General features: G+C 40.6%; 1 protein-coding gene across 1 annotated transcript in view; it reads right to left on the bottom strand.

Moving 5' to 3' along the window:
* The window catches only part of LOC134348514 (collagen alpha-2(V) chain-like), a 296,032-nt gene that overhangs the window by 37,668 nt on the left and 239,343 nt on the right, over positions 1–19,021 (bottom strand). Inside the window, exons 38-43 of the mRNA XM_063052002.1 lie at positions 7,861–7,914; positions 6,814–6,921; positions 6,671–6,724; positions 5,789–5,842; positions 5,138–5,299; positions 1,633–1,740 (exon numbers count right to left, since the gene is read on the bottom strand). Coding sequence (XP_062908072.1) covers positions 1,633–1,740; positions 5,138–5,299; positions 5,789–5,842; positions 6,671–6,724; positions 6,814–6,921; positions 7,861–7,914 — 540 coding nt within the window. The remainder of the gene's footprint in view (positions 1–1,632; positions 1,741–5,137; positions 5,300–5,788; positions 5,843–6,670; positions 6,725–6,813; positions 6,922–7,860; positions 7,915–19,021) is intronic.

Raw genomic sequence — 19,021 nt, 5'->3', positions numbered from 1 at the left:
AGTCATGCCTTACGAGCCTGATTGAATTTTCTGAGGATGGGACAAAACACATTGATGAAGGTAGAGCAGTAGATGTAGTGTATATGGATTTCAGCAGGGCATTTAACAAGCTACCCTATGCAAGGCTTATTGAGAAAGTAAGGAGGCATGGGATCCAAGGGGACATTGCTTTGTGGATCCAGAACCGGCTTGCCCACAGAAGGCAAATAGTGGATGTAGATGGGTCATATTCTGCATGGAGGTCGGTCACCAGTGGTGTGCCTCAGAGATCTGTTCTGGGACCCCTACTCTTCGTGATTTTTGTAAATGACCTGGATGAAGAAGTGGAGGGATGGGTTAGTAAATTTGCTGATGACACAGAGATTGGAGGTGTTGTGGGCAGTGTGGAAGGCTGTCAGAGGTTACAGCGGGACATTGATAGGATGCAAAACTGGGCTGAGAAATGGCAGATGGAATTCAACCCAGGTAAGTGTGAAGTGGTTCATTTTTGGTAGGTCAAATATGATGACAGAATATAGTATTAATGGTAAGACTCTTGGCAGTGTGGAGGATCAGAGGGATCTTGGGGTCCGAGTCCATAGGACACTCAAAGCTGCTGCGCAGGCTAAGAAAATAGACAGTACATTGGCCTTCATCAGTCGTGGGTTTGAGTTTAGGAGCCGAGAGGTAATGTTGCAGCTATATAGGACCCTGGTCAGACTCTATTTGGAGTACTGTGCTCAGTTCTGGTCACCTCACTACAGGAAGGATGTGGAAACCATAGAAAGGATGCGCAGAAGATTTACAAGGATGTCACTTGGATTGGGGAGCATGCCTTATGAGAATAGGTTGAGTGAACTCGGCCTTTTTTCCTTGGAGCAACGGAGGATGAGGGGTGACCTGATAGAGGTGTATAAGATGATGAGAGGTATTGATCATGTGGATAGTCAGAGGCTTTTTCCCAGGGCTGAAATGGCTAGCGTGAGAGGGCACAGTTTTAAGGTGCCTGGAAGTAGGTACAGAGGAGATGCCGGGGGTAAATTTTTATGCAGAGAATGGTGAGTGCATGGAATGGGCTGTCAGTGATGGTGGTGGAGGTGGATATGATAGGGTCTTTTAAGAGACTCCTGGATAGGTACATGGAGCATAGAAAAATAGAGGGCTATGGGTAACCTTAGGTAATTTCTAAGGGAAGGTCATGTTCGACATAGCTTTTGGGCCGAAGAGCTTGTATTGTGCTGTAGGTTTTCTATGTTTCTATAATTAAAGGTTTGGAACAAAACAACACATATAATTTAAAACATGAGAAAATCTGCAGATACTGGAAATCCAAAGCAACACATACAAAATGCTGGAGGAAATCAGCGAACCAGGTTGCATCTGTGGAAAAGAGTAAACAATCAACACCCTGATGAAGGGTCTGTGCCCAAAACATCCACAATTACTCTTTTCCATAGATACTGCCTAGCCTGATGAGAAAGATGCCTTTTAATGAAATGTAATTCAATTACCAAGGATTGAAGTCCAATAAATGATTACAATTTTCATGGTACAGAACTACTTTCATAATTATTAAATTACTTACAGCTTTTGTTTATGCTTAGGCAAAATGAAGCTCTATGGTAATGAAGCAATTAATAATACAATACTCACAGCCTGGCCCGGTAGACCAGGCATGCCTCTTTCCCCACGATGGCCTGGCATGCCTGCAAGACCTCTCTGTCCTGTTGTACCTTGTGGACCTGGAGGTCCATCCGGCCCCTGAAAGGCACAGCAAGACACACCGTAAAGATAGCAATTAGGAAAAGAGGGCTGCAGCTACCACCATGTGGAACACAAACTAAAATAGCTATTGTTAGTGCTTACTGAGAAGAAAATCATGGTTTCTCATGAGATAAGGGAAACTTAAGATGATGTTTTAGAAGGTATTCATATCACCAGTGTGGAACTATTCGCAGCCTTATGGCACATTAGGGTGGATAAATACCCAGGGCCTGACTATATACACTCTTCAATTTTGTGGAAGACTAAAGAAGAAATTGTAGAGGCCCTTGAAGAGACATTTGCTTCATCATTAGCCACTGGTGAAGTTCCCCAAAACTGGAATGTGGCCAATGCTGTTTAAGAAGGGTAGCAAGGACAAGCCAGGGAACTACAGGCCAGTCACCCTAACATCAGCAGTGAGGAAGTTACTCGACAGAGTTCTGAGGGAGAGCACTTGGATAAACAGATTAGGAGGGCTCAGCATGGCTTTGTGTGTGTAATGTCATGCTTCATGAACCTTGCAGAGTTTTTTTTGAAAAGGTAACTGAAAATGAATGTAAGAATAAGGTGATGGATGCTGCCTGCTTGGAATTCAGCAAGGCCTTCAATAAGTCCCACATGGTAGATTGATCTCGAACACTGGGTCCCAGGGAGTCCAGGGAGAGCCAGTTAAGTTGTTTCATGAAGCTGAGGATGGTGGTTTAAGGTTCTTTCTCATAATGGAGACCAGTAATTAGTGATGTGTCGCAGGGGTCACTGTTGAGAATATTGTTATTCATAGGTTATATAAATGACTTGAATGTAAATCTGAAAGACTTAATCAGTGAGCTTTCAATGACACAATATTAGGAAGTATTTTTGATAGTGAAGAAAGTTATTGGAGATTACAAGAGGATCATGATCAGTTAGGGAAGTGGACTGAGGAGTAGCAAAGGGATTCTATAGAGATTTGTGAGATGATGTATTTTGGAAAGTCGAACAAGCATAGGACTTACACTATGAATATAATGGAACAGAGAGAAACAGGAGTGCAAGTGCATAATGCATTGAAAATGGTGTCACAAGCCGACGGGTAGTGAAAAGGTATTTAGCATGCTGGTCTTCATTAGTCAGGGCACTGAGCAGAGGTGACAGGACATTATGTTACAGTTGTACAAGAAGTTGATGAGGGGCAGATCTGGAGTACTGTGTACAGTTTTGGTCACTCTGTTATAGGAAAGATGTGATTAAATGGGAGAGAACGCAGGAGAGATTAAGAAGGATGTTGCCAGGACTGGAGGGCCTACATTATAGGGAGAGGATGGCCAGACGAGGTCTTTATGCCATGGAATGCAAGAGAATGAGAGGCAGCATTATAGAAATATTTAAAACTATGAGAGGCACAGATGGGGTTGATCGTAACAGTATTTTCCCCAGTGTAATGGAGACCAAAACAGGGGGTTATCGGTATGAGTACCGAGTAAGAGGGGAAAGATTTAAAAGGGACTTGAGGTACAACTTTTCATATAAGAGGGTAGTGATCATATGGAACCAGCTGCTAGAGGAAGTGGTTGAATATAATTGTATCATTTAAGAAGCACTTCAATAGGTACATGCAGGAAAAGAATAAGGGACAAATGCAAGAAATTTGGACTAGCTTGGTGGGCACCTTGGTCAATATAGGTTCGTTGGGCCGAAGTGCCTGTATCTGTGCTGTATTGCTCTCTGGTCAATGACTAGCTGAGAGTTATCAATATCTTAATGGGGCTCAGCTGGATTTTTTTTCAGGAGGAAATTGTTAATATATTCAATGCAAATTTCCTAAACTGTTCACACTGTTTCATCAAAATCTCTGCTCATTATGCACTTAGACTCCTCATATGCAAAAGTTCATTTGACTACATACACACCATCACTGGAGTAGATTTATGCCCTGAATTGAGACATTACTGAGATATTAGCATTTGGTGTGCATCAAAGACTCTTCCAAACTTCTACAGATGTATGTGGGAGAGCATTCTGACTGGATGCATGGCCGCCTGGTACAGAGCCTCCAATGTGCAGGATTGTAAGAGGCTGCTGATTGTTGTAGACTCCACCAGCTTGACTACGGGCACAACTCTCCACATCAATGAAGGTATTCAAGAGGCGATGCCTCAGGAAGGTGGCATCTATCATCCATCACTAAATAACCTCACCGCCCAGGAGATGCCCTCTTTGTGATATCATTGTCAGGGAGCAACTACAGGAGACTAAAGACCCACATTTAATGTTTTAGGAACAGCATCCCCTCCACTACCAGATTTCTGAACAACCTACGAATTCAGGAACACTACCTCATTATTCTGCTTTTGCTGGGTTTATTTATTTTTGTAACTTATGGTAATTTTTGTATCTTGCACTTTTCTGTTGCTGCAAAACAACAAACTGCATGACATGTGTCAGTGATAATAAACCTGATTCTGATTTAAATGCAGCAAACTTTTCCTTGTCTTCACCACTGCAGCATTCTCCATTTGGCATTTGTTTTACACCAGGAAAATAGGCAAGAGATTGGCTTCCACAGGCAGTTTTGGTATCGGTGGATCAATGGCAATGTTTGACTATCCAGCTCTGCTAATAGCTTCTTTTTGTGTTTTTTCTAATACAGAAATAGATTTCAGATTTTGAACCTGAATAACTACCATGACCAATATCAAATTTGTTCTATATACTGTACAGATTATTAAATCACTCCAAATGTTAGTTCTTATATGTGTTTATCATCTTAATTCAAGTTCTTAACTTTTGTCAATGCAATATTAGATACAATTTATTCTCCAGGTACCTGTGTGGCTATCTCACATGTTGATTAATCTGCATACACACAACTGTTCTACCCAACCATTCAACCTGTCCTTTAAAAATCACTGAGCCTGAAAAGTGTGTCATTAATGGAGCAAACCTCTTTTCTACCATAAAGTAACCCTTGCTGGTCAGCAATTTATAGATTATGATTGCTCAAGTGATCATCCAGGTAACTTCAAATTAACGAAGATTTCTGCCTCCACCTTCTCTTCAGAAATGGGTTCCAGACCCCTACACTCACTAGGTAAATAAAATCCAATAGCATGACCTGTCGATATTCTCATCCACTCCAGTCTCTTTTACTCAGCATCATGACCCGTTAGTGGTACTTATCTCATCACTCTATTAGTGATGGAATAGTTTGAACACTTTTGTTGCTACAACTTCCTACTTTTGTTTCTATTGTTACATGAATCAATCATTGAGATACATGAGCCTAGAACAGGATCAGCATAGAAACTTAATTTTTCAATTGTAGAGATAAAATTACAACTAGATTCAATTTCACTGAACATGTTTTACCAACTTCATGTCGAGATACAATTTTCAAAATTCTCATTGCACTTACGGTTGGACCATCTTCTCCAGGTTCACCTTTATCACCAGGGCTACCAGGTATCCCTGCGGGGCCAGGATCACCAACCTTTCCAGGTGAACCAGTGTCACCTCGCAGACCTGGAGGTCCTTCCTTTCCAGTAGCCCCTAAGGGACCAGCAGGACCTGGGTCACCCTAAAAAAGAAAGATGGAAGATGAATTTCTAATCTCATTATTTTGGCACAGATTGATCCTAATTCTTGCTCATATTTTCTATCAATGGATAGAATATAAATGTGGTTTTAACAAAAGGCCAGGATTGATGGTTGAGAGGTCAGATTTCAATAATACTTATTTTTCATACGCTTAAGTTCCATTTTATAGTGCAATATACTTGACATTGTATTAACCAGATCTGTCTATAGACCCTTAATCCTCATGACCACATTATTCTGGGGAAGGTGGCCTCTTGTGAAGAAACATGACCATATTATCTCAAGACAATCCAAACCAACTCTTGGGAAAAAAAAAATCCTGTTGTTATTTTGACATGGAATCAAAGTAAATCATTATTAAGTTAATACAGAAGATACCTTAAATGAAAATGTAAAATCTTTTCAAGGACATTGGGCAGAGCCTTTAGACCAATGAGGAATTTTGATTTCATTGAAGACTACTACTCACAGTTGGTCCTGGTGGTCCAACTCTCCCTGCAGGCCCAGGAAAGCCAGTGGGACCCTATTATAGAGAAAACATGGTTAGCGCACAATCAGGATTCAGTAAAACTTTATAATATATCTGCAATTCTCAACATGGCACCTACAACACTTTGTGGAAAAAAGCTTGCCTGCACATCCCCTCTAATCTTACCTCATCTCACCTTAAAGCCATGCCCTCTATAATTGAATGGTTTTACCTAATGAAAGAGATTTTGCCTGTCTCCTTATCTAAGCTTCTCATCACTTTATAAACATTTCTCATCTTGAAGCTCCAGAGAAAATAATCCAAGCTTGTTCATCCTTTCCTTCAAGCTCACACCCTCGAATCAAAGCGGCATCCTGGCAAACCTCTTCAAAACACTTTCTGAAGCCTCCATCTCCTTCCGGTAATGAAGTAGCCAGAATTGTAGGTAATATTCAAAACATGGCCTAACCAAAGTTTTATACAACTGCATCATGATTTCCCGACTCTTATGCTCCACGTGCCTAGCAAAGGCAATCATGTCATACACCTTCATTACCACTCTATTTATCTGTGTTTCCACTTTCAGGGAGCTATGGACTTGGATTCCAATATCCCCTCTACATCAATGTGCTGATGTCTGCATAAGTGGCTGCACTAAAATTTCCAAAGGTAAACCATAGTGCAGGGTTCTAGAACAATAGAAATCTGCAAACACAGTATTGTAAAGTTATCTTTCACATGCGGATAAAAGGCTTCACAATATTATAAACTGTTTCCTAATATAGCACACTAATACATTTTTCTATGGACAGAAGTAATAAATAGAAATATTCAAAGCAAACAGTAACAGAGAGAAAAAAAATGCTTGAAAATGAAACTTACAGGTGCTCCCTGAGTGCCACGTCCACCTTTAAGTCCAGGAACTCCAACAGGGCCCTAGAAAAGGAATTTGGAGATTTAAGTTGAATGGCTTGCCCATAATCATACATTTTTAATGTTTTAATCTCTTCTGTTGATGTACTTACTGGTGGACCAGGGGATCCTGCTAGTCCCTGCGGTCCGGGAGAGCCAGCATCACCCTTCTGACCAGGCTCACCAGTTTCACCTTTAACTCCGGGTTGTCCATCATTGCCCTGGACAGAATGAAATTGAGCAGTTTAGTGGAGAGCTAAAACATGAATTTAGGTAATGAAGGTTACCTCACAGATTACATCTTTGTTTTTCTAAAGAGAATTTCACTTATGCTGCAATTTAATGCGAAAAGCAGTAGATTAGGGTGATGCTTCGTGTACTTGGCCTTCTACTGCTTCTCCAGTCTGATTCATCATGTGATTTTCTCCCACTGGAGTTCAAAGATGGTCACTTGGTGGATGTGTATAGACTGAGTAACAGGCAAAATGATCAGGTCCGTCCCACTGATGGGTTAAACATCTTAGCCACCACATCAAACGGCAGCAACACTTTCTTGATAAAACCACAATCAGGGCATGCAAAGTTCCTCCAAATAAGAAGAGGTACAAATTTATGAGATCATCCTATTGCTGCTGTCCACAATAACAGTAGGGGTTTCTACAAGACATTTTTAAAAATATTTTCTCATGTTATGCGGACACCACTGACTAAGTCAGTGGTTACTGCCTATTGCCAAATGCCTTTGAGTAGTGTCTGCCTAGATGGTATCAATGGGCAGATCAGAAACAACCACATCACTGTGTGTCTGGAGGTTCATTTAGGCCAGACCAGGCAAGGGCAGACTTTCTTCCCTAAAGGATATTAATGAAAGATAATCTTTATTACTGACATTTTATATCTTCATGAACACCATTTGAGATACCTGACTTTTAATATAGGGATTTATTTAATTAATTGAATACAATTTGCTTATCTGCTGCTGTACAATTTGAAATTGTGCATCATGGATAATTAATCTAATTATCTTTAAGTCTAGTCTAGTAACACAGCAATTGTACTTCCATACCTCTGTGAAACATTTGAATAATAAGGAATTTGTATTTAGAACCAATTCCTTACAGAGAAGATTTAAAACAGCATTTTGGATACATATAACCTACCGGAGGTCCAGCAAATCCAACAGGACCAGTGGTACCAGTCTCACCACGAGAACCCTGGAAAAGGAAAATGGAAGTCACCGTCCAGAAATGTCACAACAAAAATATTCCTGCAAGATTGTTACCGATGTAAAATGAGGTTGCTATTCTGTTAAAAAAATGAATGAACTTTAAAAATCAAAAAAATAAGGCATCCAACATGTCTGACTCCTTCAAAATCACCAGTCCTCTGTTATCTTAAACTCTCCATTTCTTCTTTATCTTTAACAATTTATTTATTTCATCCTTGAACTCTTTATTACTATTTTCATTGGGTCTTACCGTTACTAAATTGCTTGGAAAAGTTAACACTTAAGGTTGTTTCATATTTAGTCTTGCATTCACAGATACACAAACTATTTACTCTAATACATAATCTCCAGCTCCTTCCATTATCTACAGAACATAGTGTTACCTGTCCAGTGAGTATCTCCTGAATATGAATTATCTTATGCTATTGGAATAATATTATCTTGTGCCATTAGAATGATATAATTGTCTTGTGATAGTGGGGTGATGTGATGTCACGTGATGGCATGTTCTAACTGATATATAAGGGGAGACTGCAGTTGTTGCATAGTTCAATTTGGTAGGAACTCACTGTTGGTAGTTACATCATAGGAGAAGAAGAGAGTGAGAGTGAAGAATCAGAACAAACCCCAGAGGGACTGGGGTTAACCAACGGCATTTGGCACATTATGGGTGTGACTGACATTTGGAACCGTCTGTATGTGGCACGCACATTTTGTTAACCCTTACACAGTTTGAGTTGTGCAATGACCACTTCCATCAGAAAGGTCAGTTACTTTGAGAGCTCGTATTCTGCGTCATAACTTCAGAAAAGGTATTTCTCGGCTGGAACCAGCGTCGGCAGTTTGACTTTTCTTCATCGCAAGTTTCGGGAAGTCTCTCCTCTCAGTTATTTCATAAATCATATGGACTTATTAAACTACCACCTTAAGACTGTGCTTAAATGGGATCTGTTGAGAATTGTCTTTAAGTTCAATCATTTGATAACTATAGAAGCATAACGCTGTTAACATCAGTTTGAGTTAATCAATTCATTTACTGTCCCGTGTTAATTTGAGTAGAGGTTAATAAATGTCATTGTTTATTTTATAAAAGCTCGACTCAAATTTATCTCTGTTGCTGCTGATTCATAACATTTGTGGGGGCTTGTCCGGGATTTGAACCAATTTAGAGTTTAACTGGTTGTTTAATTAACGATCTGATTGAAAAAGGGGAAATAAACGATTCCTTTTGTTTGATTGGTTTGTGTGTGGTAATTAGCTGCAATGGACATTGATGGCTTTCTGGTGTCACCAGCCCCAGTGGTATTAGCAAAGGCGAGAAAAGCTGATGTATTAGAGATTTCTAGAAGGTTGGACCTGATAGGTATATCGACGGTTACAACTAAGCCAGTAATTCAGAGAAAAATTGCGGAACACTATACAGATTCGGGAGTTTTTGATGAAGCAGTGTTAGATAGGTTCCCTGTAAGTAAAGAAGCGATCCAGTTATACCTGGAACAGGTAGCGTTAGAGAAGCTTAGAGTAGAAGCTGAGTTAAAACAAAAACAATTAGAAGCTGATTTGGAATGAGGTCAGTTAAAAGCTGCAAATAAACAGAGGGAGTTTGAGCTAGCGATAGCGCAGTTAAGGTCCAAGAATCAGTACTCTGGTTCTAGGAAACAGTTTGTCGTTAGACAGGAAATTAAATTGGTTCCTCCATTTAATGAGGCAGAAGTTGATAAATACTTCCAGCATTATGAGACAGTTGCACTGATTTCAGAGTGGCCGAAAGAAAAATGGCGTGCTTGTACAAAGTGTAATTAAAGGTAAAGCACAACAAGTTTATACAGCTTTAACTGCTGAGCAAACACTTGATTATGATACTGTGAAGCAGTGTATACCTTAAGCTTATGAACTGGTTCCGGAAGTTTAAAGAGATACATTTAGAAATGTGAAGAAATCTGTGAACCAAGCTTATATGGAATTTGCCTATGATAAATCTGTGTGTTTTGAGCGATGGGTCAACTCTAAAAATGTGAATGAGGAGTATGAAAACTTGAAAGAGTTGGTTTTAATTGAGAAATTTAAAAGGTGCATCCCTATTGACATAAAGATATACTTAAATGGGAGGGACACTGCTACATTGCAGGAGTCTGCTAAATTAGCAGACGCGTATGCTTTAATCCATAAGAGTAAATTTACTCCATATAAAACTTTCCAAAAGAGTAGCCTGGATAGTCAGGGTAAACCAGAAAGTAAATCAGAAGCTAGTGATAAAGGTAAGAATGAAGGGAAGAAAGTGAAGGAAATACATTTCGGTCTTAATTGTTACTATTGTAAGAAACCTGGTCATGTTATGGGTAACTGTTTCAGTCTGAAGAAGAGGGAAAAGGAGGCAGTTCCAGATACCTGTGTGCAACACTTTGAAACGCCCAGAAACCCACAGGGTTCGGGACATTCAAAGGAAGCTTTGTCAAGGTTTGACCAGGTTAAGAAGGGATTTGATTATTTTATGTCAGAGGGATTTGTTTTGGTGAATGCAAGGTCCCCTCCGGTACCAATAAAAATTCTTTGGGATACTGGTGCTTTTGAGTCACTAATGTTAGACAGTGTTCTAGAGTTTAATGATGAGACTGACACGGGTGAGGTAAATCTTATACGAGGTATTGAGGGAAACCTTATGTCTGTACCTCTGCACAAAATAATTTTAAAGTCAGGATTAGCTTCATTAACTGTTAAAGTAGCACTGTGACCCAGTTTACTGGTGGACAGGGTTCTTTATTGTTAGGGAACGATCTAGCAGGAGGAAAAGTTGTTCCTGCAGTGCAGATGACAACTAAGCCAATCGCTGATGATCCAAAAATGGATTCTAATATATATATATACACACACACATACATACATACAGGTGTCCCCCGCTTTTCGAACGTTTGCTTTACGAAACCTCACTGTTACGAAAGACCTACATTAGTACCCTGTTTTCACTAACAGAAGGTATTTTCACTGTTACAAAGAAAGGCAGCGTGTGCCCCGAGCAGCCGTTCCACCCCGGGAACGGCATTCTAACCGGCATTGCTTTAACACGTGTCTGTGAGCAGCCATTAGCAAGATGAGTTCTAAGGTATCGGAAAAGCCTAAAAAAGCTCGTAAGGGTTGTTACACTTTACGTAAAATTAGACATAATTAACCATTTTGACCGTGGTGAATGAAGTAATGACAAAGTGAGTTTGGCTTGTGGAAGCTGACGAAGATGATGTTCAAGAGGTTTTGGCATCCCATGACCAAGAACTGATAGATGAAGGGCTGATGCAATTGGAAGAGGAAAGGATAACAATCAAAACCGAATGCAGAAAGTGAAGCAACTGCGTGAGATTTTCGCTGCAATCATAAAGTACGACTTTAATTTTGAAAAGGTACGTAGGTTTAGGGGATATTTGCAGGATGGTTGAGTTCTTACAAAGAACTGTATGATAGAAAAATGCGCGAGGCTCGGCAGTCAAGCAAGCCTTCCACATCAGCCACAGCAGACGACTAACTTCAACCTTCGACATCAAGGCGGGCAGTCATAGGAGAAGATGAGCTGCCTGCTCTAATGGATTCAGACGACGACGAGATGATACCCCAGTGTCCCACCACCCCAACCCTCAGGCTGCAGACAAATACTGATTCGCAGAGAATGCAGCGGTAGCCGGGAGGTACGCAGCATATCTTTAAGAAAAAAGCCGAGATAAGCATGCTAATTAATTATGTGCCGGGCAGCACCTAATTAATTAGCATGTTTATTTCGGCTTTTTTCTTAAAGATGTGTTGGATGCGTCCCGGCTGCCGCTGTACACCTGCACACTTCGTGGATCAGTATCGGTTTCCTGCCCGGAGGGTGGGGGCCTCTGCATCACCCAAACTCTGACAATTCAGCCTAACACACCATCATCAGTGTGCTCGGCGCTGTCCCAATTCTGGTAAGTGATACTACACTGTACATACATTATTTCTACTTCATGTAGGCTGTGTATTTTTACATGTTATTTGGTATGATTTGGCAGCTTCATAGCTTAAAGGTTACTGGAAAGTGCTTGCTCCATGTCTCTGCCGACGGCGCTTGCGCGAGATTTTCTGCTGACGGCGCTAGCATGAGATTTTCGCTACGGAGATCTGTGCAGGCAATCGCTGTAGAAAAGTATTTCTACTTTATATAGGCTGTGTATTTATCATATCATTCCTGCTTTTACTAGATGTTACTGTTATTTTAGGTTTTATGTGTTATTTGGCATGATTTGGGAGGTTATTTTTGGGTCTGGCAACGCTCACAAAATTTTCCCATATAAATAAATGGTAATTGCTTCTTCGCTTCATGACATTCCGGCTTACGAACTGTTTCATGGGAACGCTCTACCTTCAGATGGTGGGGGAAACCTGTACCTCCTGTGCAATAACCCGAGCTATGAAAAAAAAGTCTGCCAAGGCAGAGGGTTCTGTGCAGCATGGGTCTGTTACTCACGACAATTCAAATAAGGATTCAGAGTTTGATGATTTGTCAATAACTTTTCTACCTCCATTATTTGATCAGGATCCTTGTAATATATATGATGTTAAAGACTTGTTCTTGTCTAGGAAGGAGAGTATAGTGGAGCAAAGCAAAGACCCTGAGATTGCCACCTTAAGAGAACAAGCTCTCCCAGATAATGAGATCGCGAAGGTGCCAGTAGGGTATGATTTCAAGAGTGGAGTATTAATGAGGAAAGGGAGACCACCTAAGATTCCTGCAAGCGAGGATTGGGCAGTTTTTCACCAGGGTAGTGGTTTCTAAAGTTTACCGGAATGAAATTTTAACTTTGGCTCATAATATACCCTTGGGTGGCCACTTTGGTGTGAGGAAAACTGTGAATAAGGTTTTTAAACATTTTTATTGGCCTGGGTTCAGGAAAGATGTGAAGACCTTTTGCCAAACTTGTCACACTTGTCAGGTTGTAGGTAAACCTAATCAAATCTCCCCAGTGGCCCCATCACAACCAATTCCGGCATTTAGTGAGCCATCATCTGCATATCATCCCGAATCACAAAGGGCTTTAGAAAGGTTCCATTCTACCCTTAAAACTATGATTAGGACGTTTTGTGTTGAAAATGAGGAAGATTGGGAGGAGGGAGTTCATTTGCTTTTGTTTGAAGTGCAGGAGTCAGTGCAGGTGTCCCTAGGCTTTAGTTCATTTGAACTTGTGTTTGGGCACAATGTCCCAGGACCTTTTGCATTATTAAAAGAACAGTGGGTTAATAAAGGAGTACATACTAATTTGCTGGATTATGTCTTAAAATTTAAAGAAAGATTGCATAAAGCTTGCAGCTTAGCAAGGGAAATTCTCAAATCTGCTCAGGAAAGAATGAAAACTTGGTATGACAAGGATGCTAAAACGAGGGTGTTTAAGCCAGGAGATAAGGTGTTGGTTCTTTTCCTTGTGCAAACAAACCCTTTACAAGCTAGATTTCATGGTCCTTATGAGATTATATCTAAAGTTAATAATGTGGACTATGTGGTAAAAACACCAGATCAACGAAGGCCAACACAACTTTGTCATGTAAATATGATAAAGCCTTATTATGGGAAACAGTCCAGAGCTATGACTGTTGCTGTCAGTGACAATGAGTCTGACCCCCCTGGGAACTTGGTAGCTGATCCATCTGAGGCTTATTTTAAACCAAACATTATTTCTGCCAGACTAACAAATTTGACAATTTTGGAAAATATTGATGAGAAATTGGCTCATCTACAGCCACAGCAGGGGCAGCAGATGAAGCAGTTAATTTTGAAAAATAGGGATTTATTTCCAGACATTCCCAAAAGAACCACAGCAGCCTCACATGATGTAGATATTGGAAACGCCAAACCTATAAAGCAACATCCATATCGAATGAATGCGAAAAAATGTACACTTGCCAAACAAGAAGTTAAGTATATGTTAGACAATGATATTATTAGACCCTCTACTTCGGATTGGAGTTCACCTTGTGTCATGGTGCCTAAACCAGATGTTAGTATTCGGTTTTGTACTGATTACAACAAGGTGAATGCTGTAACAAAAATTGATGCCTATCCAATCCCTAGGGTAGATGATTGTGTGGACAAGGTTGGAAAAGCTAAATTCCTTACGAAGTTTGATTTGTTGAAAGGGTATTGGTGTGTTCCATTAACGGATAGAGGTAGAGAGATTTCTGCATTTGTGACACCATCTGGGCTATATGAGTATAATGTTCTGTCATTTGGAATGAAGAATGCTCCAGGAACCTTCCAGAGAATGATTAATTCTTTAATTTGAGGGTTAAAACATACAGATGCCTATTTTGATAATTTAGTCACAGGGAATGACATTAGGGAGGCACATATGTCTGCAGTGGAAGAACTGTTTGACAGGCTTTCGAAAGCTAACCTAACTATTAACTTAGCTAAAAGTGAATTTGGGCATGCCACTGTGACCTATCTTGGTTACATTGTGGGTCAAGGCAGGTTGGCTCCTGTTCAGGCAATTTTGGAGGTTCCCACTCCAACTGGTACAAAAACTTTCAGAAGATTTTTGGGAATGGTAGGGTATTACCGTAAGTTCTGTAAGAACTTTGCCAAGATTGCCCTTCCATTAACTAACCTCCTGAAGAAAGGTGAAAAGTTTGTTTGGACAGAGCCTTGTCAGGAAGCACTTAATAAATTGAAAGCTATCCTATGTGACCAACCTGTGCTCAAATCACCTGATTTTGAAAAGGCATTCTCCTTAGCTGTAGATGCTAGTGACGAGGCTGCAGAAGCAGGGTAACTACAAGGGGATGATGATGATGATGTTGACCATCCTGTAGTTTACTTTTCCAAGAAATTTAATGGGCAGCATAGAAATTATTCAACCATCGAAAAAGAATTATTATCTCTTATTTTAGCTGTGCAAAATTTTGATGTGTATGTTGGCACAACTCAGAAACCACTGGTGGTTTACACCGATCATAATCCATTGGTATTTTTGAGTAAACTGAGATACAAAAATAGAAGGTTACTGAATTGGAGTTTAATTTACAAGAAAATGATCTCTTAATAACTCACATTAAAGGCAAAGATAATGTAATTGCCAACTGTTTGTCCAGATGTTGAACTTGTAATGTAATATTTTGGTTACACTATTGTCATATGTTATATTAGTTGCAGAGTGCTGTATGATAATTGTGTGTATTGCGCAATTTTGTAAATTTTATACAGTTGTATATTTTGTTAATTGTAGGTAAAATTCGGCTCTTGTTAGATCAAAATTTTCTTTTGGTGGAAGAGGTGTTACCTGTCCCATGAGTATCTCGTGAATATGATGTAATTGTCTTATGCTGTTGGAATGATGTAATGGTCCTCTGCCATTATAGACAATAGACAATAGGTGCAGGAGTAGGCCATTCAGCCCTTCAAGCCAGCACCACCATTCACTGTAATCATGGCTGATCATCCACAATCAGTATCCAGTTCCTGCCTTATCCCCATAACCTTTGATTCTGCTATCTTTAAGATCTCTATCCATCTCTTTCTTGAAAGCATCCAGAGACTTGGCCTCCACTGCCTTCTGGGGCAGAGCATTCCACATATCCACCACTCTCTGGGTGAAAAAGTTTTTCCTCAGCTCCGTTCTAAATGGCCTACCCCTTATTCTTAAACTATAGCCTCTGGTTCTGGACTCACCCATCAGCGGGAACATGCTTCCTGCCTCCAGCATGTCCAATCCCTTAATAATCTTATATCTTTCAATCAGATCCCCTCTCATCCTTCTAAACTCCAGTGTATACAAGCCCAGTCGCTCCAATCTCTGAACATATGACAGTCCCGCTATCCCGGGAATTAACCTTGTGAACCTACGCTGCACTCCCTGAATAGCAAGAATATCCCTCCTCAAATTTGGAGACCAAAACTGCACACAATACTCCAGGTGTGGTCTCACCAGGGCCCTGTATGGCTGCAGAAGGACCTCTTTGCTCCTATACTCAATTCCCCTTGTTATGAAGGCCAGCATGCCATTAGCTTTCTTCACTGCCTGCTGTACCTGCATGCTTGCTTTCAGTGGCTGAAGTACAAGAACACCTAGATCTCGTTGTACTTCCCCTGTTCTTAACTTGACTCCATCTAGATAATAATCTGCCTTCCTGTTCTTACTACCAAAGTGGATAACCTCACATTTATCCACATTAAACTGCATCTGCCCACTCACCCAGCCTGTCCAAGTCACCCTGGATTCTCATAACATCCCCCTCACATTTCACACTGCCACCCAGCTTTGTGTCATCTGCAAATTTGCTAATGTTACTTTTAATCCCTTCCTCTAAATCGTTAATGTACATTGTAAAGAGCTGCGGTCCCAGCACTGAACCCTGTGGTACCCCACTGGTCACTGCCTGACATTCCGAAAGGGACCCGTTAATCGCTACTCTTTGTTTCCTGTCAGCCAGCCAATTTTCAATCCATGTCAGTATTCTGCCCCCAATACCATGTGCCCTAATTTTGCCCACTCATCTCCTATGTGGGACTTTATCAAAGGCTTTCTGGAAGTCTAGGCACACTACATTCGCTGGCTGTCCCTTGTCCATTTTCATAGTTACAACCTCAAAAAATTCCAGAAGATTAGTCAAGCACGATTTCCCCTTTGTAAATCCATGCTGACTCTGACCTATCCTCCAGCATCTTTCCCACCACTGATGTCAGGGTAACCGGTCTATAATTCCCTGTTTTCTCTCTCCCTCCTTTCTTGAAAAGTGGGACAACATTAGCCACCCTCCAATCCACAGGAATTGATCCTGAATCTGTAGAATATTGGAAAATGATTACCAATGCATCCACGATTTCTAAAGCCACCTCCTTAAGTACCCTGGGGTGCAGACCATCAGGTCCCGGGGACTTATCAACTTTCAGACCCAACAGTCTATCCAACACCATTCCTGCCTCATATAAATTTCCTTCAGTTCATCCATTACCCTAGGTCCTTGGGCCACTATTATATCTGGGAGGTTGTTTATGTCTTCCCTAGTGAAAATAGATCCAAAGTACCTGTTCAACTCATCTGCCATTTCCTTGTTCCCCATAATAAATTCACCCGTTTCTGTCTTCAACAGCCCAATTTTGGTCTTAACTATTTTTTTTCCTTTTCACATACTTAAAGAAGCTTTTACTATCCTCCTTTATATTCTTGGCTAGTTTACCTTCATACCTCATTTTTTCTCTGCGTATTGCCTTTTTAGTTATCTTCTGTTGCTCTTTAAAAGTTTCCCAATCCTCCGGCTTTCCAATCATCTTTGCTATGTTATACTTCCCCTCTTTTATTTTGATACTGTCCTTTACTTCCCTTGTCAGCCACGGCCTCCCCTTACTCCCCTTAGAATCTTTCTTCCTCTTTGAAATGAACTGATCCTGCACCTTCTGCATTATTTCCAGAAATACCTGCCATTGTTGTTCCACTGTCATCCCTGCTAGGGTATTGTTCCATTGAACTTTGGCCAGCTCCTCCCTCATAGCACCATAGTTCCCTTTGTTCAACTGTAATACTGACAACTGCCGATTTTCCCTTCTCCCTCTCAATTTGTAGATTAAAACTTATCATATTATGGTCACTACCTCCTAATGGCTCCTTTACCTTGAGTTCCTTGATCAAATCCGGTTCATTGCACAACACTAAATCTAGAATTGCCTTCTCTCTGGTAGGCTCCAGTACAAGCTGTTCTAAGAATCTATCTCGGAGGGATTCCACAAACTTCCTTTCTTGGGGTACAGTACCAACCTGATTCTTCCAGTCTACCTGCATGTTGAAATCCCCCATAACAACTGTAGCATTATCTTTATTTTTATACTGTCCTTTCCTTCCAAATGATGTAATTATCTTGTGATAGTGGGGTGATGTGATGTCACGTGATGGCATGTTCTAACCGGTATATAAGGGGAGACTGCAGCTGGTGCATAGTTCATTTGGGTAGGAACTCGCTGTTGGTAGTTACGCCATCAGAGAAGAAGAGAGAGTGAAAGTGAAGAATCAGAACGAACCCCGGAGGGATTGGGGTTAACTAGCGGCATTCAGTGCATTACAGGTGTGACTGACATTTGGAACCATCCGTATGTGGCACACACGTTTTCTTAACCCTTACACGGTTTGGGTTGTGTGATGACCACATCCATCAGAAAGGTCAGTTATTTTCAGAACTCGAATTCTGCATCATAACTTCGGAAAAGGTATTTCTTGGCTGGAACCTGCATCCGCAGTTTGACTTTTCTTCATCGCAAAGGTAGGGAAGTCTTTCCTCTCAATTATTTCATAAATCATATGGACTTATTAAACTACCACCTTAAGACTGTGCTTAAATGGGATCTGTTGAGAATTGTCTTCAAGTTCAATCGTTTGATAACTATAGAAGCATAATGCTGTTAACATCCGTTTAAGTTAATCGATTCGTTTACTGTTCCATGTTACTTTGAGTAGGGGTTAATAAATATCGTTGTTTATTTTGTAAAAACTTGACTCAAATTTATCTGTATTGCTGCTGATTCATAACAATAGCTGTACCCCACCATCAAAAATGTAATGAGGTTGAGATATTCCTTCAAATGCTATGACAGCAACTAATCATTGTTTTGTCAGTCTTTGGTACAAACATTCTTTCATGGATCCATAAATTATTATACAACAAAAGCAATACATTTTGAGATTAGACCAGAAACCTGTTGCCAAATAAAACAATGTGAGTCCTGACGAAGCGTCTCGGCCCGAAACATTGACTGCACCTTTTCTTAGAGATGCTGCCTGGCCTGCTGTGTTCACCAGCAACTTTGATGTGTGTTGCTTGAATTTCCAGCATCTGCAGAATTCCTCATGTTTGCATTACGTAATTCAGATTCAGTTATTTATCGCACGTGCATTGAAACACACAGTGAAATGTGTCATTGGTGAGAAGAGCAATGTGCTGGGGGCAGCTGGTGAGTATCACCAAACATTCCAGCGCCAATTTAACATGTCCACAATGCTCGGCAGAACGACACAAAACACAACAAGCTACTAAAGAACAACAGCTAAACAAGCCCCATTCCTCTGTCCCACCTACCCACCCACCCACCCACCCACCCATGC

The sequence above is a fragment of the Mobula hypostoma genome, chromosome 6 (genome assembly GCF_963921235.1).
Source record: "Mobula hypostoma chromosome 6, sMobHyp1.1, whole genome shotgun sequence".
In the NCBI taxonomy this organism is placed as follows: Eukaryota; Metazoa; Chordata; class Chondrichthyes; order Myliobatiformes; family Myliobatidae; genus Mobula; species Mobula hypostoma.
This window is presented reverse-complemented; position numbering and strand designations above follow the sequence as displayed.